Source organism: Gadus macrocephalus, chromosome 3 (genome assembly GCF_031168955.1).
Source record: "Gadus macrocephalus chromosome 3, ASM3116895v1".
Taxonomy (NCBI): Eukaryota; Metazoa; Chordata; class Actinopteri; order Gadiformes; family Gadidae; genus Gadus; species Gadus macrocephalus.
Window position 1 is genome coordinate 20,845,630 of NC_082384.1, and position 23,586 is coordinate 20,869,215.

Sequence of the window (23,586 nt, forward strand, 5' to 3'; positions counted from 1 at the left end):
ATTCTAGTGTGATTGTTTTACCATTATTAGGCCGATCCGTCCATTTTTTGTGGTATTGTCTGCTGCTGTCATAAACTAGGCCTAAATGTCCCTTCATGGATGAACTAAGTTCCCATCTACGGTGACGTAATGTGACGTGATGAAATGTATTTGAATGTACTGTGATGTAATGCCATTTAATGTGTTGTAAAGTATAATGTAATGTGATGTGTCATGTGTGTTAATGTCAAGTTATGAGATCCTGCGTAGTAAAGATGGCTAGAGGAAGCTCCGGCAAGGTCATCTTTATTTCTGATAACACCACCCCGACATTCCCTGATAATCATACCTTATGATCATAAAAACAATTTCAAACTATTCACATAATAGTTTTGGAATGTTTTGAATAGTTTGAGTTATTGTTAATGAAGACATTGTTATTGTTAATGTTGAACGAAAACTCAACTTATGAACCACTCTCTTTACCGATTTTTTAATGTGGAAACTGGGTTAGATCATCAGATTTTTGTATGACTTGACTTGTGACTTGCTTGACCTGAGCAATGACTTGACTTGTGACTTGCTTGATTCTCACCACAGTGACTTGGGACTTGCTTGAGACTTGAAGGTTATGACTTGAGACTTGCTTGTGACTTGCACATGAGTGCCTTACCACCACCTCTGCTTATATGTTTAGTAGCTATTGTGGTGTGATGTCGGTATACTCCCAACAGCGGGGACGCGCTGTGAGCTGCTGTCGACGCAGAAAATGTTCTTCCTCTCAGATAATTGGAAAGTTGTATACTGCCGCCTGCTGGTACATCTTCTAAACAAATCAATGTATTAAATTATTCGTTTTCAATCACATTCTACAAAAAGTCGGTACTGAATATACCTATACTCGTTTTTTTTAATACAAACTAACCTGCCCTGAAAATGAATAATCTGCATCGATGAGGGAATTATGTGAGCATTACGATCGTCCAGTAGGGGCGACACTTGACCTTTGAGCCTTCAGACAGTCTGCCTCAGTTAACTTGTATCCGACTGAACTGCAAAAGGTACTAACTAACGGTGCTGTGCTTCTCCTGCAGACTTCACTCAAAAGCCAACCACCAACCATGCCTTTCATCGTTCTGGACACCAATATATCTGCGGATGTTTTACCTGCAGACTTTCTGAAGAAGCTCTGCTCCTGCACTGCCGCTGCTCTGGGAAAACCAGAAGAGGTGAGTATCTTAAAACTTCTGTCAAGCTTTAGACCAACTTTTTTTAAGAACATGTGTTGTTGAAAGAAACTCTAAAGCCCCCCATGTGGTTCCCAGAGGATGAACGTTGCGGTTAAACCTGGGTTACCGATCCTGATGGCCGGGTCCTCTTCTCCGTGCGTCATGCTGTCCGTGTCTGCGATCGGAGTCACCGACACCGCAGAGAAGAACCGGGAGCACAGCGCCAAGATCTGCGCGTTCCTCGCGGAACAACTAGTTATCCCAGTAGACAGGTAGGTTTACATTACAGCGCTCTCTAGACCCAGCCCAGGGGCATCCGTAGAAGACACAGTAATTAGTATAACAACGAAAGCAGTCGACAATAACTGTGTAATCCAAGGAATGCTGGGACTACAAGTCTCCTCAACTGTAAAAGCAATTGTAGAACATTATAATTAAGCTTGAAACTGTGGATGAACTCTGCTTTAGTTGTACGCCTATCTAATGTAAACCCACACACTATACCGTTATCCACCACTTCACCCTGGCACTGATGTTGCCCAATTCATGTATACCAATAACTGCTGTTCAAACATCAATCTCTAACCTTCAGTGGGGGAGTAATCTTTAACCCCTCTCGCTGTTGGATCCACTACACACAGACATATGGTACCGCACACTATTTAAGATATAAAGTGTACATCTTTTTTAGTTTGTTTAGTTCTAAACTGCCAGGGGATTCTATTGAATTAGGTTTTTCAGAGGGAGGGAGGCAATATTCCAAAAGGGAGGGAGGGAGTATTCCCAGAGGGAGGGAGTGAATATTCATAGAGGGAGAGAGAGAGTATTCCCAGAGGTAGGGAGAAAGTATTCCAAGAGGGAGTCAGTATTCCCATAGGGGGGGAGTATTCCAAGAGCGAGGTGGAATTCCCAGAGGGAATAATATAAGCAGTATTCCCATTGGGATTTGTTTAATTGTGGAGCTAAATGGTGTCCTGTGTTTTTGTTTGCAGGATCATGATTTGCTTCCACGCGTTGGAGCCTCATCAGGTGGGGAAGATGGGGACTGTCATGAGTTTCCTGTGATCACTTGCTGACGCCATGAAGATTGGAAGCCCCGCCCATTATCACTTACCGTGGCCAGGGAAATGGAAGCTCCGCCCATGATTACCTTATTGTATGTGAAGGAATGATAATAATAATTCAGTAAATGTTATTTTTAGATATTTTACTCCTGACATAACTGACAAGAGATCTGATGTATAGCCAAATAAAGGAAATCAATTAGAAAATATTTAAAACTGTTTATCTGTCCTTTAATACAAGATTTTGTGCATGACAATACAGACAACCACGGCTTGCTCTAAAGTAGTGTTTCTCTAACTTCTTCTACTAGTACCCCCTCTTAAGAATTTTTTCAGCCGCGTTCCCCCTTCACCGGCCCACAACATTTTGGCAGAGAAAAAGAAAAAAAATGAACATAAATAATGTAGGTTAGTTCTATTTGGCAGTGTAAACATTTTAGTGAGAAACATGGGCCTGTGCTTCATGTTGGCTATTTTATCCCCATAAAAGTAGCACAAAGGCCGGGAAGGGGAGTTCCCCCTTCACCGGCCAACAACATTTTGGGAGAAAAAAAAGAATACAATTAACATAAATAATGTAGGTTCGTTCTATTTGGCAGTGTAAACAAACATAAAAAGGATGCAAATACTTACATTTTAGTGAGAAACATGGGCCTGTGCTTAATGTTGGCTACTTTATCCCCATAAAAGTAGCACAAAGGCCAGGGAGGTTCAGAGCATGCAGAGGTGAATCCTATTGAAATATATTCCTGAAAATGACGAAATATTGTATCTGGAGGCCGTTTCTTCACAGATTCTCATTTCTCCTTGTTTTCAGGTTTAAGTTTCAACCACTTTTAATTGTCCAGCTTTCTGAATGGAAACTTGGTTTGTTTTTTTGTTTTTTATCTTTGACATTCTCATGAGTACCCCCTTACTCCAAAGTACCCCTAGGGGTATGCATACCCCAATTTAAGAATCACTGCAGTGCTCTAAAGAACCGACCAGATGAAGAACGTTGCACAGGCCTTACTAAACAGCCACTGAAGGATGGGCATTTTATAACCGACCGATGTAGAATGTTGCACAGGCCAACATTATTATAGAGCCACGACCTCAGGATGGCTGAAACAATAATGACGAGGTGATTGGTTGAATCAGATGAGCTGGTTGGTAGAGGCCGGATGATCAAATTGGTTATTTGACTGGCTCCTGCGCATGACAACAGAGGGATATCAACTCGCCTTAAACCGAGTAGCGCAAGATTACAGTGTCCCACTGCAGGCCGACGGTGAGCGTCTGTGGCCCTAGTTTCTGTAGTTTGTCCCACACCTGGACTGCGGTTCTTCGTCCGATTCAGCAGGTTGAATCGGGGACGGGGACGGAGGCCTCGTTGAGAGGAATCACTACGGTTGGTTGTTCAGCAAATCATCGGTGCACGAGAAGAGCAAGGCTCAACTGTGCCTTTTAATTCAGTTATTAAACCTTTCTGTTCTGCCAAATACAGACATAATCCAAATTGCTTTCCAAGTATATAAAACGGGTTGGATAAATCAACGGAGTAGGTGAAAGGTTGAAGACAGAATGGGCATGATCGAAGTAAAACTCAAAACCGACTGTGCCAGTGTTGTGTGTGCTTGATACAGCATTATAGGGTTAGCTTTAGAATGACTAGGGTTAACTTGTAGATGAAAGGCGTGGAGTAATAAAAAGATAGATGTAGATAATTTAAATAGAGGTTGGACAGAGATTGGTGCGCAATGCGGGGCGGTCCTATCGTGGGCGGTTTAGTAAAAGAGGGCTGAGAAAGGCATCGTGTCTTCGAAAAAGACGCAAACAACTTTGAACAAGATGGCTTTAGAGATCTATCTAGATCTTTTCTCCCAACCCTGTCGTTCCGTGTACATCTTCGCCAAAAAGAATAACATCCCTTTCGAATTCAAAAAGATTTCTCTGCTCGAAGGTAGGCATTTCCTCGTCAAAGTAGACTTTTTTTGTCATTTAAGTTTGCATGAAGTAATTCACCATTCTGGCCTATATCAAAAAACGTGCAATAAAAGCCCTTTAGGCTGATGACCTGATACAAAGTAAAACAAGCAGAGTTATTTGCTGGATAGTAGTCGGCGGAGTGAAAGTTCCTATACGGAAAGGAAAGGCAATGATCATGACAGGCCGAATGAAGTGTTGTGTATTTTGCGTTCAGGGCAGCAGTATGGAGAGGACTTTGGTAAAATCAACATGATGAGAAAAGCACCAGCCATCCGCGACGGTGACTTCTGTCTGGCAGAGAGGTATTCGTTTGTGTGGTCTGCAGTTTAAATAGGGCAACCGTTAGGGGTTATTCAAAGACATGGGACTATTTCAACTTATAATGGGAAAGATTGTACAAATTGTAGGCTACCACATTGATAGTAAAAGTAATTGTGTGTGTGTGTGTGTGTGTGTGTGTGTGTGTGTGTGTGTGTGTGTGTGTGTGTGTGTGTGTGTGTGTGTGTGTGTGTGTGTGTGTGTGTGTGTGTGTGTGTGTGTGTCCCAGCGTGGCCATCATGCAGTATCTGGCTGAGAAGTTCCAGACCCCGGCTCACTGGTACCCCTCTGACCTGCAGCAGCGGGCTAGGGTCAATGAGTACCTGTCCTGGCAGCACATGGCCATCCGAATGCACGGCTCCAAGATCTTCTGGCTGCGGGTGAGTGGGCCATGCCCTGGTGTCTGGGGGTGAGTGGGCCACACCCATCAGGGCTTCTATAGGGACCCAAAAGAGTGTCCGTAGGACCCGGTGTGCACACCGTTCTAGGGGTCATTAGACCGCTAGTCTTTGAACCATTTTGAGGAGTGACCCATCCCTACAGAAATGCTGCTGGAAGCACTGTGGGGTTCTGTCTGCCTAACTGTATCTCTTCCCTTCTGCTGAAGCTCCTGATTCCTAAAATCATGGGGGTGGAGGTCCCTCAGGACAAAATGGACGGCGCGCTGGAGGACCTGAACGGATCGCTGAAGCTGGTGGAGGATAAATTCCTCCAGGATCGGCCCTTCATCGCTGGAGAGCAGGTCTCGCTGGCCGACCTGGTCGCCATCGTGGAGATCATGCAGGTCAGCCACCCTGCTGTCGCACCCGCTGTCAAAGGGATTCAAACCCGTCACCTTCAACCGCAAATCACCCAAAGAAAAGGGGACCTATTGTACAAATCCCAGGTTTTCTTGCCTGTGCATAAAAATAGTTATTGGGGAATCTTACGCCCTAGTGGTCTGTGAATAAGGTTGATCTATTCTCCCTCCATCCAATCTTTAAGTCACTAGATTGCACCCCTATGTGTCTCTGGGAGAAGGGGTCCCCCCAGTGTTCCTTCTCTAGGCTCCTTCCTCTAAACACAGCGGGGTTCGGGGGGGTTTTGGGGAACTCTCCTGATCGTATTCCCTCTGTGTGTCCGTGTCAGCCGGTAGGTTCTGGTCTGGACGTGTTTGAGTCCCGTCCCAGACTCGCAGCCTGGCGCGAGAGGGTTCGGGTCGCCGTGGGAACAGAGCTGTTTGACGAGGCCCATAAAGACATCCTGGCAGCGCAGGAGATGGTGAAAAACATGGACGCCAGCAAGATGCAAGTCTTCAAGCCGAAGATCCTGAAGCTTTTTTTGTAACCTCAGGATATGTTGGTGGTACCCCAGTAATGTGGTTTCAGGCCATTTGAAGTTCACTTGTGTCACACAGTTTCAGCTGTAGTAGGTGGGGGGGGGTGATGATACTGTGGTCACATGTTGCACACTGAGGATGTTACCCAGCAGTCACTCTGTTCCTGACCAGATCAATTTCTGGTATTCATTCCATTATAAGCTTTTGTATGGTAACGTCCCTCCTTAAAACTATTTGGAAATGTAGGCTAAATATTGCAAACAATAAAAAGACTACTGCCATCTCAAAGTATTTGTAGTTTTTTTTTCAAGCCAGGACAGAAATGGATCCTGTAGTCCTGTTTGAATAGACCTTGAGGGTGGAAGCCAGGAATTCGGAGAGGCCACGTTTTTCTTATCTAGAGTTAACTCATTTACAGCAGTGTCACGTGGCTGCAACAAGATCCCATTGCACCGAAGAATAAACACAAAGAAACACACAAAGAAAATGACGGCTGTAGCCCTTCCCGAAAGTCACAAGGCCGTGAGGAAGTTTGCTCATTTCTAAGCAGAGCTTAGGAAAAATCTGAGATACTTTTCATATTTATTGAATATTTGGAAAGTTCAATATTGGAGTACAGTTATCTGAAGGTATCAGAAGTGTGGCAAGACTGTTTGGGATGACAGAGGAATAAGAGATAGGATGGACATAATCCTTACAATCATCTATACATTTTATAAAGTATACAGCTTGAATACAAACCACGCCTCTCTCATTCCTCACATTAGTATGAATTAAAGAATTCTCTCCGTGTGGTAACCTCTACTCCTGAATTTACGGTAACGATGGGCTCGTATTTATGGTACACCCGGAAGTAAACAAACCTCGATTATTTATTGAAATATTACAATTCATATATATGGTGTGACTTGACTTATGGACGGGTGACCGTCGTTGGCGTCCTTTTGATGATCAATTGGCATTATTGGCATCGCAGCATAGCCGGGATTATTTTAAAGTAAAACATGGCGATGGAGAACTACGGGAATTTTCACACTCAGTTGGTTTCCATTGTGGAGGTCTTGGCTAATACGGCCGTTCTTGAGATCTGCAAGCTGGTGGACGATGGTTATACCCACCTGAGGCTGGAGGTGTCCCGGACCCAGAGAGAGAACCTGGAACTGAAGAGCAAACTGCGGCTGATGGAAGTTGGAGCACCCGTCCCGCCGTTGGGGAGCTGCCCCGAGAAAGGTTGTGTTGCTGTTCTCTCACCTCCGCGATGGATGAGTTACAGTGTTAAAGGTTCATGACAAGGTTTCTGTCGAACGATGGATGAGTTAGTAAGGCTTATTATATGTTTCTGTTGTACGATGGAGGAGTAAGTGTTGTTTTTGTTTAATGATGGATGAGTTACAGCCTTAAAGGTTCATGACACTTTTCTGTTGAACGATGGATGAGATACAGGGTTAAAGGCTCATGTTTTTGTTCTACGTATCGATTGATATATACAAAAAGCTCCAAACTTAACCTAAGTATTGTGAAATATGAAATGCATATTTATACCAGTCATGAGTCTGTTTCATCTCTAGGTCACAGTGCTGACTCTCTCCTTGGAGGTCAGGATGGAGAAACGGACTTGCTTGAGGAGGTACAGTTTATCTATATCTGCTGCTCTACAGAGCTGTAATATTAGGTAAAGTTTATCTATATCTGCTGCTCTATAGAGCTGTTATATTAGATACAGTATATATATATATATATCTGCTGCTCAATAGAGCTGTTATATTAGGTAGTTTATCTATATCCGCTGCTCTATAGAGCTGTTAAATCAGGTACAGTATATCTGTATCTTCTCTATATATATGTTATGCTGGTCTCTCTCTCTCTCTCTCTCTCTCTCTCTCTCTCTCTCTCTCTCTCTCTCTCTCTCTCTCTCTCTCTCTCTCTCTCTCTCTCTCTCTCTCTCTCTCTCTCTCTTCTCAGAAGCCTGTGGTGGTGATCAAGGCAGAGCAGCTGGAAGAGGAGCTAACAGGGTGCATCATGGGAGAACGCCATCGGGAGCTCCCTGCTAGCGGCAGTACGTACCAGACCTGGAACGAGACTAGATCAGTACCTTTAACCAGACCAGTACCAGACTAGTCTAGATCAGTATCTCTAACCAGACCTGGACCCAGACTAGATCAGTAGTGAGGTTGCTTGATAAATCCCTCTCTAGTGTAGTACATTTGGTGTAATGACACATTTTTCAAAGTTTGCACTGATCTAAATCAGTTTCAAGCATTATTGAATTGCGTACCGTCTCCCGAAACACCAATCATCAAGGAGGTCCGAAGGATGACTCCAGGGCCACACCTGGACCACACCTCAGACGATGCACAGACCTTGTTTTACAATACATTGCAGAATCATTGTTTTGAAGTTGGGCTTTCAATTGATTTAAATATTGAATCACACGACATGCTTCGATTAATCATCAATCAACCCAAATATAAAAAATGGCTGGGAAAAGCCTCCAAAATGAAGAGATTTCAATTTGAAAGACATAAAGGTATTGTGGCAGATTAGTAGAGCATTGAAACGCTGATAGAATATGGTGATCTAAACCTCTTATAACACTACTGTGACCTATGGTCTAACGAGGCCTTTTTTAATGATCCCCTATTCCACAGCGGAGCTCTGGTTACCTCACCACTAGATAGACAAGGTTACAAGTTGTAACTTACAACCCCTTCCAATGAGGGCTTGTTAATAGTTAAGCGGTGAATGTAGCCAAATTAATGAACATTTAAAATTGACCTTGCAAATATCGGATGGCGGCTGCTGTGCAAAATATGGAAGTGTCGTAATTTGCGTAATGAACGCTTAAATGTTTCTGGATTCACTCTCTCTCTCTCTCTCTCTCTCTCTCTCTCTCTCTCTCTCTCTCTCTCTCTCTCTCTCTCTCTCTCTCTCTCTCTCTCTCTCTCTCTCTCTCTCTCCCTCCCTGTATCTCGTCCTCTCTCTCTCTCTTCAGTGCTGGTTGAGTGCACCTCTCTCGCCCCTGAGAGCGCCGGGGCTGGCGGCGATGGGGGGTGCCACGCCCAGCCGGGGGCGGAGTTCCTCACCTCTGACCCAGGGAGCTCCCATGCGTCACGGTCTGAGTGGGCGTCATCCTCGCCGTGCGCCGACGAAGACGCGGCCGGCGCGGCGACGCCCTCGGAGGAGGACGGCCCCTCCCTGGACTCGTTCCACGACCTGTTCTCCTCCCCCGACGTAGCGCAGGCCCTGAGCGCCCCCGGCCTCTGGGCGGGCGGTGCGGAGGAGCGCCTGGCCTCCGCCTTCTCCTTCCGGACCTCCTCCTCCGTCACCACGGCGAGGGACCCTCAGACCGCCGAGTCGGACGGGCGGGGACATCGGGACGCCCCGCCGTGCGCCCGGGGTCAGTTCTCCGGCGGGCCGGTGGCCCCGCCGCGGCCCCACCCGGGGCACCTCCGCCAACCCTTCCTCCACCTGCAGCAGCTCCACGCCCAGAGGCTCCACCCTCCGGCCGCGGAGCAGCCGTTCCGCTGCGGCGTGTGCGGGAAACACTTCTCCCAGTCCAGCCACATCAAGCGCCACATGAGCGTCCACACGGGCGAGCGGCCGTTCGGCTGCAGCGTGTGCGGGAAGCGCTTCTCGCAGGCGTGCAGCCTGAAGGTGCACCAGGCCGTGCACACCGGCGAGCGGCCCTACGGCTGCTCGCAGTGCGGGAAGCGCTTCTCCCTCCTGGGGAACATGGTGCGGCACCAGGCCCTGCACGTCAGGAAGGAGCCGCATGGCACCGTAGCCGCGCTCTAGCATCAGGGACGCCAGGGACGGTTTGAACCTGCCTACAATGGGTGGCTTGTAAAAAACATTGTTATAGTAATTTATATTTTAGTGTGCTGTTTTTTATAGCCTATATATTTCAAAATATAATGTATCAACGTGCCTACAATGGGCGGTTTGTAAAAAACGTGTAATAATAATTTATATATTAGTGTGCTTTTTTTTTTTTTTTAGAACTGATATATTTCAAAAATACTGTTAAGGGTTATACAAAAAATTAAGTGTTTTAAATTAAAACTTTAATAAACCATTCTCGAGTCGGGCATTTTAATTTGAGTATTATTTATCAAAAAAAAAGTATTTCATATTTTTCCTGTGATTTCCAAAGGACACGCGAATATCCTAATGACGTCAGTAAATCAGAATGCAGGACAACAAACTGACGTCATCGCAAAGCGACGAGAACCCAGACGAGCCACAACATCGTAACAATTGGAAATTTTTTGTATTTTCTCTTGTTATGTAACACGGGAGTCCCTGCATGCAAGGAGCCCAACGTGGTGAACCACAACGGTCGTGTTCGGCGTCGTCATTCTAATTGCTGCTCATTTGCGTGCGGCTGGTCTGCGGGTCAGAGGAGATGGCGATGATGGCGGATTGTGTTGGCTTTCAAGCGCAGATCGCTTCCATCATAGAGATGCTGGCCAACTCTGCCGTGGTGGAGATCTGCAAACTGGTGGACGACGGATACGCAGCCCTGCGCTCCCAGATGGACAGGGAGCGAGAGAAGAGCGAGAAGGAAAACGACGCGCTGCGACGGAAACTACGGGACATGGACGTCAAGATGCGAACCTACGAGCGGAAGATGAGGAGACGGATCCAGCGAGCTGATGATCTGCACAACGTCCAGTATCGGCCCCCCGAAGGTAAGGATGAGTCGATAAGGAACATTTTGGTCAACAGCCGATACATAGGCGTATGACACAAACTATATGTAGAGATTGTGATGGTTTCAAAACATGCAGATCGATATGGATCTCAGCATCCATGTTCTGCCGTGACAACCATCACCGCACTATGAATAGTGTGTAATAACAGGGTTCAGCTACACGCTGAGTTCTCTCATGTAACTGTAATGACACGAACAATTACAAGTGTTTTGAAATTAAATAACATTAATTTACGTCCTCTTCCATTTGGAACGTCTCTAATGGAATAATTGAGACATATTCTGGTCAACAAACATAATAGATTAGAATATATAATACTGATGAATATAAATATTTCTCATACTGTAATATTATAGATTAAATGCTTAATACTGAGTTATTGTAAATGGTCAATAATTGCTTGTTTCAGAACCAGAAGATCAAATAACCTGTGATGTGCCCATGGTCACAGGTCACATGGCCATGGAAGACACACCTCACGACCTGTCACAGGTAAATGCAGTTTTTTGTGTTGGGAAATATTTCATATTTCACTCTCAACTAATGTTGACCCTGTGGTTGGATATGGGTGCCTCCCAGCAGGAGGGCCAGGGTCCACCTCAGCCCCAGAAGGAGGTTTGGGTCTCCGGGTCTTTCCACTCACTCCTTCTGTGTGGAGTTTGCATGTCCCTCCTTGCAAGATAACCCTCCCGCAATGCCCATAAGCAAGGCAAGGGCAATACAACTGGATTTGGTTATACATTGGCTACACTGTGTGACCCTGCTCCTACCAAGTTAGGATGGGTCAAAGAAAGTATCTTATGATGAAACTGTCGTTGAGGCTGTTGTTAAGGGCTGTGGTTGTAGTGATTTCTGATTGTTATCTATCTGTGATCGATTCAGTCATGCTGAATCGTCACTGGTTCACCATGGGGGGTTATGCTATTGCATTGGAGTGGCACAGCCACCTCAGGAATCTTGCATACTTGTGTTACCACGTTAATGAACCTTCTGTTCACGAAGGTTCATATATATGCTGTCGGTCTCTGTTGTTGAGGCTGTATTTGAAACTGTTGTTGAGGCTTTTATTAAAGCTGTTGTTGAGGCTGTTATAGAGGCTATCGTTTAACCTGTTGTGGAGGCCGTTGTAGACGGAGAGTACTTTATTCGCTATAGAAGAGTCTTTGGTTCTCCATGAGATCAGTGCCTCGGAATGAGGGCGGTTAGACTTTATTGTTATCATTTCCTTGTTGGTTGTTATGGGAGGTCTAGCCGGCTTGCAGTTATGTCAGGTAAAACAGTTTTTATTGCGAGCTGAGTTTTGAGTGACTATGTTGGTGTGGTTCTGGTTCGTTATATTATATTGTTTGCATGACCAGGAAATAAGTTATTGTGCAGAGTAAGAGGTATGGTGATCTAGTGATAGTAGTCTGTATTCCAGACCCCACACAAACCCGTCGTTGAGGCTGTCGTACAGGCTGTTACTGAGGCTCTCCCTGGCTTTATTCCACAGGAGGAGGGCGTGCTGGAGCCCCTGGTGAAGGAGGAAGCCGCTGAGAAGTCAGACTGTAACCTGGACCTCAAGGTGGAGTTGAACATCCGCTCGGAGCGCGGTCTCTCCACAGGTGGGTGCTCTCGTCGTCGCGCCGTCGTGTCTGTGACGCCAGTCTAAAACCGAATTTATCATAACTTTCACGTCTCCGTGGGAATTCAAAATATCATTTCTGAAGTTTGACCCGGTCAAGAAAGCAGCCATGAGTCAAACACGAGCACAAAGTTAGAAAATAAGATTAGGAGGACAATAAATACAATCGTATGTTAAGTCACGTGCAAGGACCAAGACGGTCTGGTCACAGGCTCCTTAGAGCCTGTGAGGGGGGGGGTTCTAAGGAGCCTGTGACCAGACGGTAGACGTGGCTCACCCTGGAGAACAGACACCCTCCTCAATCGAAGAGGAGGAGCCGCCATTGAAGCCCGTGTTGTTGTGTATGCGAGTGTGTCCCTGACCCGTTCCTTCTCCTCCTGGCCTTGCAGTGCTGCCGACGGCCGAGGACCCCGGCCCCTCGGAGCCCCCGGCAGGCTGCTCCGCCGGCCTGGGGGGCCCCGCCGGCGCCACCATGGACCTGACCTGCAGGGCCCGGCGGAAGGCCCCCAGGGGCCCCGCCGGCGCCGCGGCGAGCGACGGAGAGGTTGACCTGGACGGGGGCGGAGCCTCTGACGTGGCCATGAAGCCGGAGGCGGCGGCGGCCGGACTGGAGGCGGAGTCCGACCAGCTGGCGGCGGTGGCGGCCCCGCCCAGCCCTGAGCGCCTCAGCCTGGGCCTGGACCTGGCCTGGATGCAGGAGCGCGTCAGCCACCTGGGGGCCGCGTTTGCGGTGGCTCAGCTGGGCCTGGGGAACCCCGAGGGCGGCCACCCGGCGGCGTCCTTCGCGGGCCAGGGCGGGGGGGCGGACTGTCTCGACGGCCCCCCCACCATGGTCTTCCCCGGCGCGGCCGCCGCGGCGCACGACATGGCCGCCTTCGCCGCCTCCTTCGACCTAGCCGCCGCCGGAGCCGCCGCCGGGGGCCCTCCCGCCACCGCCGCCGCCGCCGCCCCTCCCTCGGCCATCGGTGCCCTGGGCGGCGTGGCCAAAGAACCCATGGTGTGCGGGGTGTGCGGCCGCGTGTTCCCCAGCGCGCCGGCGCTCGAGCTGCACCGGCGCGTGCACGCCGGCGAGCGGCCGTTCAGCTGCCCCCACTGCGGGAAGGGCTTCGCTCAGCCCAACAACCTGCGGGTCCACCTGCTCATCCACTCGGGGGAGCGCCGCTACAGCTGCTCGCTGTGCGGGAAGAGCTTCATCTCCTCCAGCCACCTGAAGCGCCACCGCACCGTGCACACGCAGGAGAAGCCCTACAGCTGCGCACGCTGCGGACAGTCCTTCAGCCAGATGTGTAGCGTCCGTCGCCACCGGCAACAGTCCCAGTGTGGCCTCTAGGTGGCCAGCAGGGGGCCGTGGCTGGTTTGTTCCTTAGACCCCTCGTGAAGGTCGGCCTGACGAGGTCCTCTGAGAGGGGAACCCAGGCGTTCTGTCGCGACGCTCCGCAAGCTGCATCAAACCTTCTGAAACATGCATGTGACTTCTCGCGGCGATCTAAGAGAAGATCCTTCTGGAAGTAGCTTCTAGCCGAATCTTGTGGACCTAAATACTGCTCTGTGTGGGTCTGGGGGGGTGGGGGGACAACATGACATCCTGAGATTAACTTCATCACAATGGAGACCACACATCTCCCAGTCAGTGGATCAGATAGTGGATCCATAACCGGCGGTGTTCATGGCAGTTATGGCCACAGATTGGACCGGAAATCCACTATCTTGCCTCTGGGATGCAAAACAACTACAAGATAAACCGAGACTGTATAGGATTTATCAATATGAATGAATACTGGCCCCAATAGTACAAACACTATCATGGCTGCAAAGTCACGAGCACGAACAGAGATGGCATAACAATCCCACAAATGTACATTTCTGCTTTGAGTGACCGCACGGCTGGATGAGCTGTAGAATCACCAGTGTGACCAAACGGTTTCTCATCAGCTGAGTGACAACCTCTCAGATATTGGACACTATCATCCGTGTAGCAAAGCACTTTTTTATTCAATGGTATAAAATCAAACGCCAAGTTCTGTTAACTCCCATTGTAGCAGATGGTGATACTTGGCAGGATCAATCAAATGATTAACCATACAGGTTGATGATGAGTCCATGAGACGTTTGAGTTATTTATTATTGATTACGCTCCAGAGTGAGTCTTGTCGTATACAGAATAAGAGAACGTAGCTCTCTCTTCCAGACCCTTGTTGCCGTTTGCTTTGTCGAGCAGTAGTTAAAGTCAGACCTGAACCCCAACCGGACCCCGCCTGTTGGGTCAGGCCTGGAGACACACTACAACGTCCGGTCCTCCGTTTGACTTTCGTCCCCTCTGGTCTCATTCCTGAGATGCACTCAGAGGCCACGAAACTGTGACCCTTCTGGAGCACATTGACCTCAAACCTTCTCAGCTCCACCTCCAGAGCTGAGAGGAGCCTTTAGAGCTTTAGCAGAGCATGTGTTCATACGTTGATGTGTTTATTTCATGGCACCATCTTTGAGATGTGGGTATCGTTCAGTTTTGTTCAGTAAACCGAGTCCGCATTCGTTCAGCTTAAAGTCATGACCAAATTCTGGTTAAGTACCAGCATCATTCACCTACAAATGGAGTTGTCACACACTCACTTTAACAGATACATTTCATAAACAAACAATGATGATAGAAAACAACCTAGATGTAAATACAGATCGCATTCAGACTGTAGCAGATAGGCATCCGGGGCTGCTGAGTCACTCGCCTTCAACCAGTGTGGAGGTCTCCTACTGATAGGCCAACCAGTATTGAGGTCTCTTTCTGATAGGCCAACCAGTGTTGAGGTCTCTTTCTGATAGGCCAACTATTGTTGAGGTCTCTTTCTGATAGGTCGCCCAGGAGGGCCGTCCTATTCCATTAGTTGCGATGCCCTTCACGACAGCTTTGTGATTTTTGTGAGACCCCTAAATATTCGAGAGGTGTGATGCTGTCGGTCTCTGTCCACTACATTGACAATGTAAGGTAGAACTGAACAAGTAGCTGTGTGGGAACGTTCACAGCAGCGGCTTGCCCTCCAAGTGTTCTTTCAGACATGTTTTCAGTGTTTCAAAGTATATGGTTATCAATAAACCGGTTGAAGTCCTCATGACCACAGGAGCTCTGGTGTGCTGCGGCCTGGTAGGACCTGAGAGGCTGCGACACAAGAGTACGGTCATGGGTCTCGTGTCCTTCAGGGTCGGGATGACTTGAGAGGTCCCATATTAGACCACCAGGTGTGAGTGTGATGAGCCTGCATCACAACCGGGCGTATCCAACTAGATGTGCCCTGGATAGATCAGTCTACCAGCCTACCCAGTGGACTGTAGAAAATGTTGCTCATATATCCGTCATACAACTAGGTGGACATGCCCTCCTGTGATGTCGGAAGAGGCCGATTTTCAAAACGGCTAGTACCGGCTAATCAAACTCGCACCTGGTGGTATGATACGTGACCACAAGGTGTGAATGTTCAGACCGACTGGGCAGACCGACTACAACTATAAAGCCTGGTTTAAACTTCTCCATCCGAGCTCGTGCAGATCTTCAGAAGTGCCCCACACACTTTATTTGAATGTAGGGCTGGGCAGTTATTTGGCCAAACCCTAGTTTTACATGGAATCGACCAATAGCACAACATGCTTTGGAATTCAAATACCATTCACAAGTCTGATGGTTGTTACTTTTTTCAGTATATGAAAATGTTATGTTGGTCCTTCAAGCATACACCAGGGGCAAAATAGTTTTTCACCCAAAAATGTACACAAATTACATGAACTGACTGCAAATAGGGCTGCTCAAGCCCCTGTTGCTTTGGATAGTTAGCTGTGAAAAGCATCAAAACGTTCTCAAAATACACTGCAGTCATCTAAGGTGTCATGAGACTGGGTCTAGTCGCAGTGACGCGGTTCTAAGCTCCGGGAGGACTGTGTGTCTCAACAGGCTGAAGAGGTGCGTGCACATCATTTTCGCATACCAATAGCTGTTTTACCCAATGTTTTATTACTCCATGTAGATCATAAACTGTTAAATGTAAACGACTCCTTGAAATCGGTTGAGAACTTAACCATCTCGTACAGGAAAAAACCGCAGTTCACTCGTTAACAGGCCAGTCTGGGCCTCCATTATGGTGACGTTGTCGTACTATCCAAAGGTCAACACGGCGTCTGCATGTCAATGTTGTTACTTGTCTCCCTGATGTTGTGGCGCGTGTTATGACGACATACAGTATTCACGTGAAGCGATCACCGACCTATACAACTTTCAACCAAAATACCAAGGAAATTTAGATCCTTATTTGTCAATACTTTTTATTTTAACAAATAACTATTTAAAACACCCTCCTACACTGCACTTATTTTGAAGACATTTAAAAAAATAGTTTGCTTTGGTTTCCCTGAATTCATGTATTTAGAAAAGTAGAAAGTGGTATTGTAAAGGGTTTGTACATCACAATATTTCATCGGACACTCTGCAGTACTTGGAGGAGTCAATATGGAACAGTTGTGGTTCTGAGGCAAAACTGTGAAAATGTGAACCAAATGTATTCTACAACACATTTTGGGTTTATAATCCCCAAAAGATTGTGTGAGACATGCCTCACACAAGGCATGTCTCCTGATGATAACAAAATGTTTCAACGACCAGGACAGCTACTTTCCTCCACCCATACCCCCTCACAGTAAGCATCCCCCTCTTCAAGTGCTTTGAAGGTACTGACCATGTTTGAGGTCTGACTCATGTCGCAGTGCCTCTGTTGTCCCTGAGGTTATATTTGCGTGTCTGGCTCTTTTCAGAGGTAACCGTCGGTAAAGGTCCTGGTTGGTTCCCCCTCTCCAGAGGTTAAAACATCCTGACGGGTGGGAGTGACTAAATGACTCGAATCAGCATCAGAGCCCTCGTGGACTGAGGCCAGAAAGTCCTGCTAGTCCTCGGAACCTGGTCACTGATCCGGCCCCCCCGGTCCGCCCCCCTGGAGCCCACAGCCGGCTCCGGTCTGCTGGTGGGTCCTGAGGCTGCAGACCCAGGCGAAGCGCTTCCCACAGCGGGGGCAGCTGTAGGGCTTGTCCCCGGTGTGGACCCGCTGGTGCTTCTTCAGGTTGCCGGCCTCCGAGAAGCGCTTGCCGCAGGTGGAGCAGCTGAAGGGCTTCTCCCCCGTGTGGACCCGTTGGTGGGCCTCCAGGTTGGACAGCCCGGAGAAGGCCTTCCCACAGGCCCGGCACACGTAGTTCCTCCTGCGGCTTCCCCCGCCTAGCCTGGAGCTAATACCGTCGAGGCCCCCGCTAACATCCCCTATCCCTGTGCCATCCCCACACAGCCCCATATTAACACCGCCTAGCCCAGCGCTAACACCACCTAGCCCCCCGCTAACACTGCCTAGCCCCCCTCTTACATCGGCCAGCCCGGCGTTAACACTGCCTAGCCTTGAGCCAACACTCCCAGGCCCCATGTTAATACTATCTTGCCCCACCCTAACCCCACCCAGGCCCATGCCAATCCCGCCTAGCCCTAAGCTAACGCCACCTAGCCCCATGCTCACACTATCAAGCCCCCTGCCGACCCCATCTAGCCCAATGCTAACACCACCCAGCCCCGAACCATCACTGGTCAGCGCCTTCCTTTCACTGCCGCCTGCTGGGTGACCGGCTGGGGGATAACTGGGGAAATTCTGCAAACGGCGGATCAGTGTTCCAGCGCGATGGCCAACACCGCTCAGACCGGCGTTGGCGTTAACGGTGGTGGCTAGCGGGTTCTGGGGGGCGTGGAGACCACGATGGGCGGCCCTGTAGCCGTGACGCCTGTGCTGCAGCGACTGAGGCTGCGTGGTTCTCATCATGGCCGCCGCCCGGCTCCAGGTGGGCTGTGGGGGTGGGGCCTGTAACCGTGGCGATGCAGACAGCGAGTTACCTGTGAACAGATCGTGGTCAACACCTCCGGCTCTTCAACAACAAGTACAGAGTATCCGTCTATAAACCAGTCGGTTTACTTTGCCTCTTCATTTCCTCTGGAGATGAGGTTTCACCCGTGTGTTTTTTTGACAGGTGATTCACTTTCCCACCGATTGGCTAAAAGGGAATGGCTGCAGAGGACGTGGCCGTCTCAAAACGCACGTGCCTTATGATCAGACAAGAAACCAGCAAAGGTAATGGGAGGAGGAAGAACTTAACCTTTTCACGTAATTTCCAGGTAGTGTAATAACGCCACCAAATTGTATGGGGATGTTTGTCACACCCATAAGAGGTGGACTTCATAAACAACACCCCTTGATGGTTTCAGCACTAATCCTTCCATGTTGTTAGCCTGGTGGGTCTGTCCTCTACTCATGAATTATACTTATATCGTGTTTAATCACCAAGGTATAAAATGGTACATTAGGTGAGACTAAGCAGCATGTGTCTTTTACTTCCTCTTCCTGTTCCTCCTTTCTGTGATTCGTGTGTTTACCTGGAGCAGGGCTGTGATTGGTGCGAATACCTGGAGAAGGGCTGTGATTGGTGCGTTTACCTGGAGAAGGGCTGTGATTGGTGTGCATTCTAGAGCTCCGCTGGCTGAACCCTCTCCTCCTGCGTGGGGGATGGTGGTCTTCCCCTACTAGGACCACCTCTTCCTCCTCCTCCTCCTCTTCCTCCAGCAGCTCTTCTGTGCTGAAGGAGGGAGGAGCAGTGGGCGGGGCTCCTGAGTCGGGGGTCCAGCGGGTGAAGAAAGCCTCCAGGTCCAACACGGAGACCTCTGAGGCCGCAGCCTCACTGCCGGGCCGCCGGGGCTGCTGGGAGGTGGAGTCCTTGGACTGCGTGTTGGTGTCTGTGGCCCCCGCATGGACAGGGATAGTAGTGCAGGGCTCTTCTGAAGGCTTGGCCTGGGGGTCAGCAGGGGTCTAGACAGGAGAGAGATGGGGGGGGGGGGGGGTCATCAGAGGATCTCGTAGTTCAGGGGTCTAGACAAGGAAGATGGCAGGGCTCAACAGATTATCTCTTCGACCAATATTATTTATGGAAGCCTATTCGGTGGATCCGGAGCAATCCGGAACTATGATCAGATCTAAACTCTTCATACTTTGGACGAATTAGAGTTGAAGGATCCACACTAACCTGTGAGAAGCCCTGCCAACATTCCTGGAGTTCCTGGACCGGTTGGCTGGTGGCTTTGTTGGTGTTGTCCAATGGTAGCCCGACCGAGACTATAGAGGAGGACCAGTGGTTGGCATGTCAACATGTTATTACAGGTCCTAATCCTCATTTCACCATGGATAGTGAATCGTCCATTCAAATATGTTGTATATCATGGTATATATATATATTATATACGCCTGATGGATGATTTAATGTATATTCACGTAGATATAGCTCTTCCTTACCGTCTTGTATGATGATTGTGGGGTTGGAGTGGTCTGGAGACTCTAGCCCCGCCTCCTGCTTCACCAGCGTCATGTCAGGCTCCTCCTCCTTCTACCGCACGGAGGCACAGAGAGATCTGACATTACACAATGCACCCAGAGACCAGGCATTACACACCGCACACAGAGAGAAGGACCAGACATTACACACCGCACACAGAGAGAAGGACCAGACATTACACACCGCACACAGAGAGAAGGACCAGACATTACACACCGCACACAGAGAGGAGGACCAGACATTACACACCGCACACAGAGAGAAGGACCAGACATTACACACCGCACACAGAGAGGAGGACCGAGGAGCCACTGACCTCCACTCCTCTGGTGCTGGCCGATGGGGCGGGGTCCGGACACTCATTGTGGTGATAGGCGGCCTGGACCTCCTGCTGAGGGCGGCTGCTCCGCTGGACCCGGCCTCCCCCAGGTCCTCTCTCCATCTGACCTGAAGACCCACACAACGGTCAGCACGGCTCCTATTGGCTGCTGAAAGACTGTCTGATCCACAGAGCTGTCCTTCTATTGGCTGCTGAAACACTGTCTTATTCACAGAGCTCTGCTCCTATTGGTTACAGAAACACTGTCTAACAAAGAGCTCTGCTTACATTGGCTACTGAAAAACTGTCTAACACAGGGCTCTCCTATTGGCTACTGAAACACTGTCTAACCCACAGAGCTCTCTTTCTATTGGTTAATGAAACACTGTGCAACCCACAGAGCTCTGCTCTAGTTTAAGAACGGGAGCAGAACCCAGAGAGAACCAGCGACTCACCATCAGCTCTGATGAGCTGCACCTCCTCTTCTGTCTCCTCCATCTTCTCCTGCTTCACCAACTCTGTTTCAACCAGCTCTACGTCCGCAGACTACACACACACACACACACACACACACACACACACACACACACACACACACACACACACACACACACACACACACACACACACACACACACACACACACACACACACACACACACACACACACACACAAAATAAAGGTTTGGACTGTGAAGATCATTAAAGACAAATTAATGTTATCTTAATTGTTATTATCATTATCATCAAGTACAAACAATAGAGTAAAACACTTATATTATTATTATTCCATATCGTATTAATCAAACAACAGTCCATACAACGGCTCAGCATAACGCCTCTGTGATAAGAGGCATCGAGCCGCAGTCCCTGCCGCTGCCACCGGGTGGCGCCCGCTCTGCTTACCGTGTCCTGCTGGAGGTCGCAGGTGGTGGTCTCTCTCACCACTCCGCCTGGCCAAGGAACCATGTCCATCTGCCCCCCAAACACCACACCTGGAGGGCCAGCCAACACACAATGGGTCATAGGCTGCAGGGTTAACCCTAACCCATGTCAGGTTTTACCTGGAAACCTGATTTTCAATTTACTGAAATAAGAGTAGGCTGATTGTAGACGACAAGTAATAGAAGTAGACTAACACTAGATGATATAAATACCAAAAGTACGTATAAGATGACTGGTAGGCCTATTCTTTAAGGAATAGTTTGGGAAATACAAGACTAAGAACTAAACATAAGCCCGATCCAAGCTATTTACTTTAACGAAACGGGATGGTTTGCTCTGACAGGGATAGCGACCTTGGATCCAGTTTGCCATCTGGAGTGTGATTCAGTTGATATTTTACCAGAGGCTGCCGAAGAGGATCTGAAGCGGTCGTTGGAGCCGACGTGCACCCTGGTTCGGCCGATACTGGCGGTGCTGTCCCGCAGCCTCCGCTCGGCGAAGCCGCGGGCCATCTTGAGCTCCATCAGGTTGAGCTTCCTCTTCAGCGCCTTGTTCTCTCTCTGGCACTGAGACATCTGCAGGCTCACCACCGCGTAGTCGTCGTCCACCAGTTTACAGATCTCCGCCACCGCGGCGTTCGCCAGCACCTCCATGATGGAGGCCAGCTGGGTCTGGAAGGCTAGGCGGCCGGCCATGGTTGCGTCTCGGACCAAGAGTGAGAGAGCCGATGGAGAAACCTCTGGAGGCTCGGGTTCTGTAGGAGACACACGGCGGCATGTTGGATCCAGCATTCGTAACTCAAACACTCCTGCAGACAGAATGAGAAGAGCTGTCTTCCATGCGCTCTGAAGGGCTGTCAAAGAAACACTGAACATTATACTGAAAGACATTTTCATTATCCCACGTTCATTTGAAAGCATTTATTTTTCTCTTCAAAATGTGTGGTGGTTGGTACCCCATGAGACCCCTGGCCTAGGGCACCTTTCCACAGTCCTAGCACCCCCCCCCCCCTTCTCTTTCCTAGCACCTCTCCTATGTCCTAGGCCTCGCCTATGTAATAGCCCCTCTCCTCTGTCATAGCCCCCTCATCTTTCCTAGCACCTTTCCTCTGCCCTAGCCCCCCCCCCCCATCTCTATCCTAGCCCCTTTCCTATGTCCTAGCACCTTTCCTCTGTCCTAGCCGGAGCTGAGGGGCGCGTGCACACATTAACGTACCACGCAAATATCAACCGAGCAGGCAGGTAGTCGTATTTTATCCGTATACTTCTCTCCTCAGCAACAATAAACTGTAGTTTTACGTAGTTTTACTTTATTTTGCAGGGTATTGCGCACGGATTAGTAATGTCGACTCGACAGTGCTTCAAGGAGACACGGATGGGGTTTAAACAAATGAAGTTCGATCAAATCGTTTCGTTCGAGTGAAGACATCGACTGGGCGCCTGCTACGGCTGTAGACTAGACGCCCTGGAGTTTGACTCATGAAATAGCGACATAAAGAACCTCTTAACGCACCAGATAAGCAGCCAACTGTTCGCCTTTCAGTTCCACTGCCGGTGCCAACATAAAGTCTACCACTGTTCAAGATCTTCCGAGCCGATATTCATATTTAAAATATATATTTTGAATATAGTCCATAATATAATTGTGCTGAATAAAGGAACTCACATTCTGTTTACACTCGTGACGTCATTAGCCACGGAGAGCTACTTCCTGCTATGACCAAAAAATCGTAATTACCGTAGTTACTCTGGTATGTTTCTTTCATGTGTCTTGTTTTGGATTTTTCTGTTGGATTAGTTTGACATAATAAAGTATAACTTGCAGGTTCTTGATCCCTTACGGTTGCACCTTGTTCAACTGTTTTTAAGTATCCCCAATTAAACATTACTACTTAAGAGATACGAGCTTAGATCATCTAGAGATTTGATCTTGACTTTATTCCCACATGCTCATATGTATGCATTGAATCCTGAGTATGCTATGCAACATCTATTAACAACATGCATTAACGGCCTTTTTTTAACAAATCAGAAATAGGCCTACACACTGTCGTTAAAGTTGTACTTGTTACTATACTACTTTAGTTTTATTGCTACTATTACAGTGACAGCATTCTTTTTCTTCGAGATCAGTAAAGTCCTCTGTATATTGAATATGCCTTTTAAGAAAAATACACGAACACCAATAGAGTTTAAAAAGTGAAAGGATCTTTTTGTTTGAATTAATAAAAGTATTAATGTACATATGTTATTATTACCAGTGTTCCAAGATCTGCAGCCTAAATATGAAAAGCTAATGGCTGGAAAAAGGTTCTGGCATCAGTGGGCATCTGATCTCAAACTTTTGCAACGATATAAGGTCTAAACGAACCAAATACTTTATTTTTTGGTATGAACAAACGTGTCACTCATAAATTCGTACTTTAATACGATGACTCAATGTATCAGTATATCAAACATTGTGATAGATATTAAACATTTTTTATCAAAGTACAATTACTAAGGTAACTACGGTACTTCTCTCTCCTATGGTAGCTACGACAGGCGGAAATGGGTCCGACCGACTGCGAAGCTAGAGTCGAGTAGCAACAAGCTAGTTGGCTACGCTACTTTCTTGCCTGACGTGTTCTTAGCAAGTTCCGTCAAAATTGTTCAATAACACCCGTAGGTGTGTCGCATTTCATGCTTTGGTGCGACCCGAGTCGCCCCCCGACCAGAA

General features: G+C 48.2%; 4 protein-coding genes across 9 annotated transcripts in view; 3 read left to right on the forward strand and 1 right to left on the reverse strand.

The window, feature by feature from the left end:
* The first annotated feature begins 985 nt into the window (after positions 1–985).
* Positions 986–2,488, forward strand: ddt (D-dopachrome tautomerase). The gene is made up of 3 exons (XM_060046535.1): positions 986–1,208; positions 1,305–1,480; positions 2,201–2,488. Exons 1-3 carry the CDS (start codon positions 1,101–1,103, stop codon positions 2,271–2,273), a joined length of 357 nt encoding a protein of 118 aa, XP_059902518.1. The 5' UTR covers positions 986–1,100; the 3' UTR covers positions 2,274–2,488.
* Positions 2,489–4,001: 1,513 nt separating this feature from the next.
* gstt1b (glutathione S-transferase theta 1b) lies at positions 4,002–6,164 on the forward strand. Its single transcript, XM_060046520.1, has 5 exons — positions 4,002–4,214; positions 4,455–4,542; positions 4,788–4,938; positions 5,166–5,342; positions 5,687–6,164. Exons 1-5 carry the CDS (start codon positions 4,103–4,105, stop codon positions 5,882–5,884), a joined length of 726 nt encoding a protein of 241 aa, XP_059902503.1. The 5' UTR covers positions 4,002–4,102; the 3' UTR covers positions 5,885–6,164.
* A 132-nt stretch (positions 6,165–6,296) lies between these two features.
* Positions 6,297–23,586, forward strand: part of LOC132454173 (uncharacterized) — a 30,699-nt gene continuing 13,409 nt past the window's right edge. The window contains exons 1-12 of the mRNA XM_060047391.1: positions 6,297–7,106; positions 7,445–7,503; positions 7,839–7,932; positions 8,869–9,659; positions 10,240–10,567; positions 11,001–11,083; positions 12,084–12,195; positions 12,605–13,542; positions 15,408–15,448; positions 17,309–17,434; positions 20,775–20,851; positions 21,212–21,395. Coding sequence (XP_059903374.1) covers positions 6,881–7,106; positions 7,445–7,503; positions 7,839–7,932; positions 8,869–9,659; positions 10,240–10,567; positions 11,001–11,083; positions 12,084–12,195; positions 12,605–13,542; positions 15,408–15,448; positions 17,309–17,434; positions 20,775–20,851; positions 21,212–21,395 — 3,059 coding nt within the window. The 5' untranslated portion in view covers positions 6,297–6,880. The remainder of the gene's footprint in view (positions 7,107–7,444; positions 7,504–7,838; positions 7,933–8,868; positions 9,660–10,239; positions 10,568–11,000; positions 11,084–12,083; positions 12,196–12,604; positions 13,543–15,407; positions 15,449–17,308; positions 17,435–20,774; positions 20,852–21,211; positions 21,396–23,586) is intronic.
* On the reverse strand, positions 13,862–22,597 carry LOC132453550 (uncharacterized). 6 transcript variants are annotated; one of them, XM_060046479.1, is made up of 9 exons: positions 22,534–22,597; positions 21,269–21,622; positions 20,830–20,918; positions 20,379–20,469; positions 19,921–20,051; positions 19,565–19,655; positions 19,299–19,387; positions 18,715–19,084; positions 13,862–18,117 (listed from the first exon to the last, which is right to left on the reverse strand). In XM_060046479.1, the coding sequence occupies exons 2-9, from the start codon at positions 21,561–21,563 to the stop codon at positions 17,153–17,155; spliced, it is 2,121 nt and encodes a 706-aa protein (XP_059902462.1). In that variant the 5' UTR covers positions 21,564–21,622; positions 22,534–22,597; the 3' UTR covers positions 13,862–17,152. The 6 variants fall into 6 exon arrangements, with proteins under 6 accessions (XP_059902462.1, XP_059902459.1, XP_059902463.1 ...); XM_060046476.1 differs by having other exon boundaries at positions 21,269–21,676; positions 22,534–22,579; XM_060046480.1 differs by lacking the exon at positions 22,534–22,597 and adding an exon at positions 22,381–22,527.

What these genes read in the sequence shown, in the direction of transcription:
- ddt (XM_060046535.1), top strand. Translation starts at nt 1,101, where the DNA reads ATGCCTTTCATCGTTCTGGACACCAATATATCTGCGGATGTTTTACCT. An exon ending in CTCTGGGAAAACCAGAAGAG is followed by an intron (nt 1,209 to 1,304) that starts GTGAGTATCTTA and finishes TGTGGTTCCCAG; the next exon opens with AGGATGAACGTTGCGGTTAA. An exon ending in CTAGTTATCCCAGTAGACAG is followed by an intron (nt 1,481 to 2,200) that starts GTAGGTTTACAT and finishes TTTTGTTTGCAG; the next exon opens with GATCATGATTTGCTTCCACG.
- LOC132453550 (XM_060046474.1), bottom strand. Translation starts at nt 21,788, where the DNA reads ATGCTTTCAAATGAACGTGGGATAATGAAAATGTCTTTCAGTATAATG. An exon ending in GCAGCTCATCAGAGCTGATG is followed by an intron (nt 20,052 to 20,378) that starts GTGAGTCGCTGG and finishes GTGGGTCTTCAG; the next exon opens with GTCAGATGGAGAGAGGACCT. An exon ending in GTTGGCAGGGCTTCTCACAG is followed by an intron (nt 19,085 to 19,298) that starts GTTAGTGTGGAT and finishes TCTCCTGTCTAG; the next exon opens with ACCCCTGCTGACCCCCAGGC.
- gstt1b (XM_060046520.1), top strand. Translation starts at nt 4,103, where the DNA reads ATGGCTTTAGAGATCTATCTAGATCTTTTCTCCCAACCCTGTCGTTCC. An exon ending in CCAAGATCTTCTGGCTGCGG is followed by an intron (nt 4,939 to 5,165) that starts GTGAGTGGGCCA and finishes CTTCTGCTGAAG; the next exon opens with CTCCTGATTCCTAAAATCAT. An exon ending in CCATCGTGGAGATCATGCAG is followed by an intron (nt 5,343 to 5,686) that starts GTCAGCCACCCT and finishes TGTCCGTGTCAG; the next exon opens with CCGGTAGGTTCTGGTCTGGA.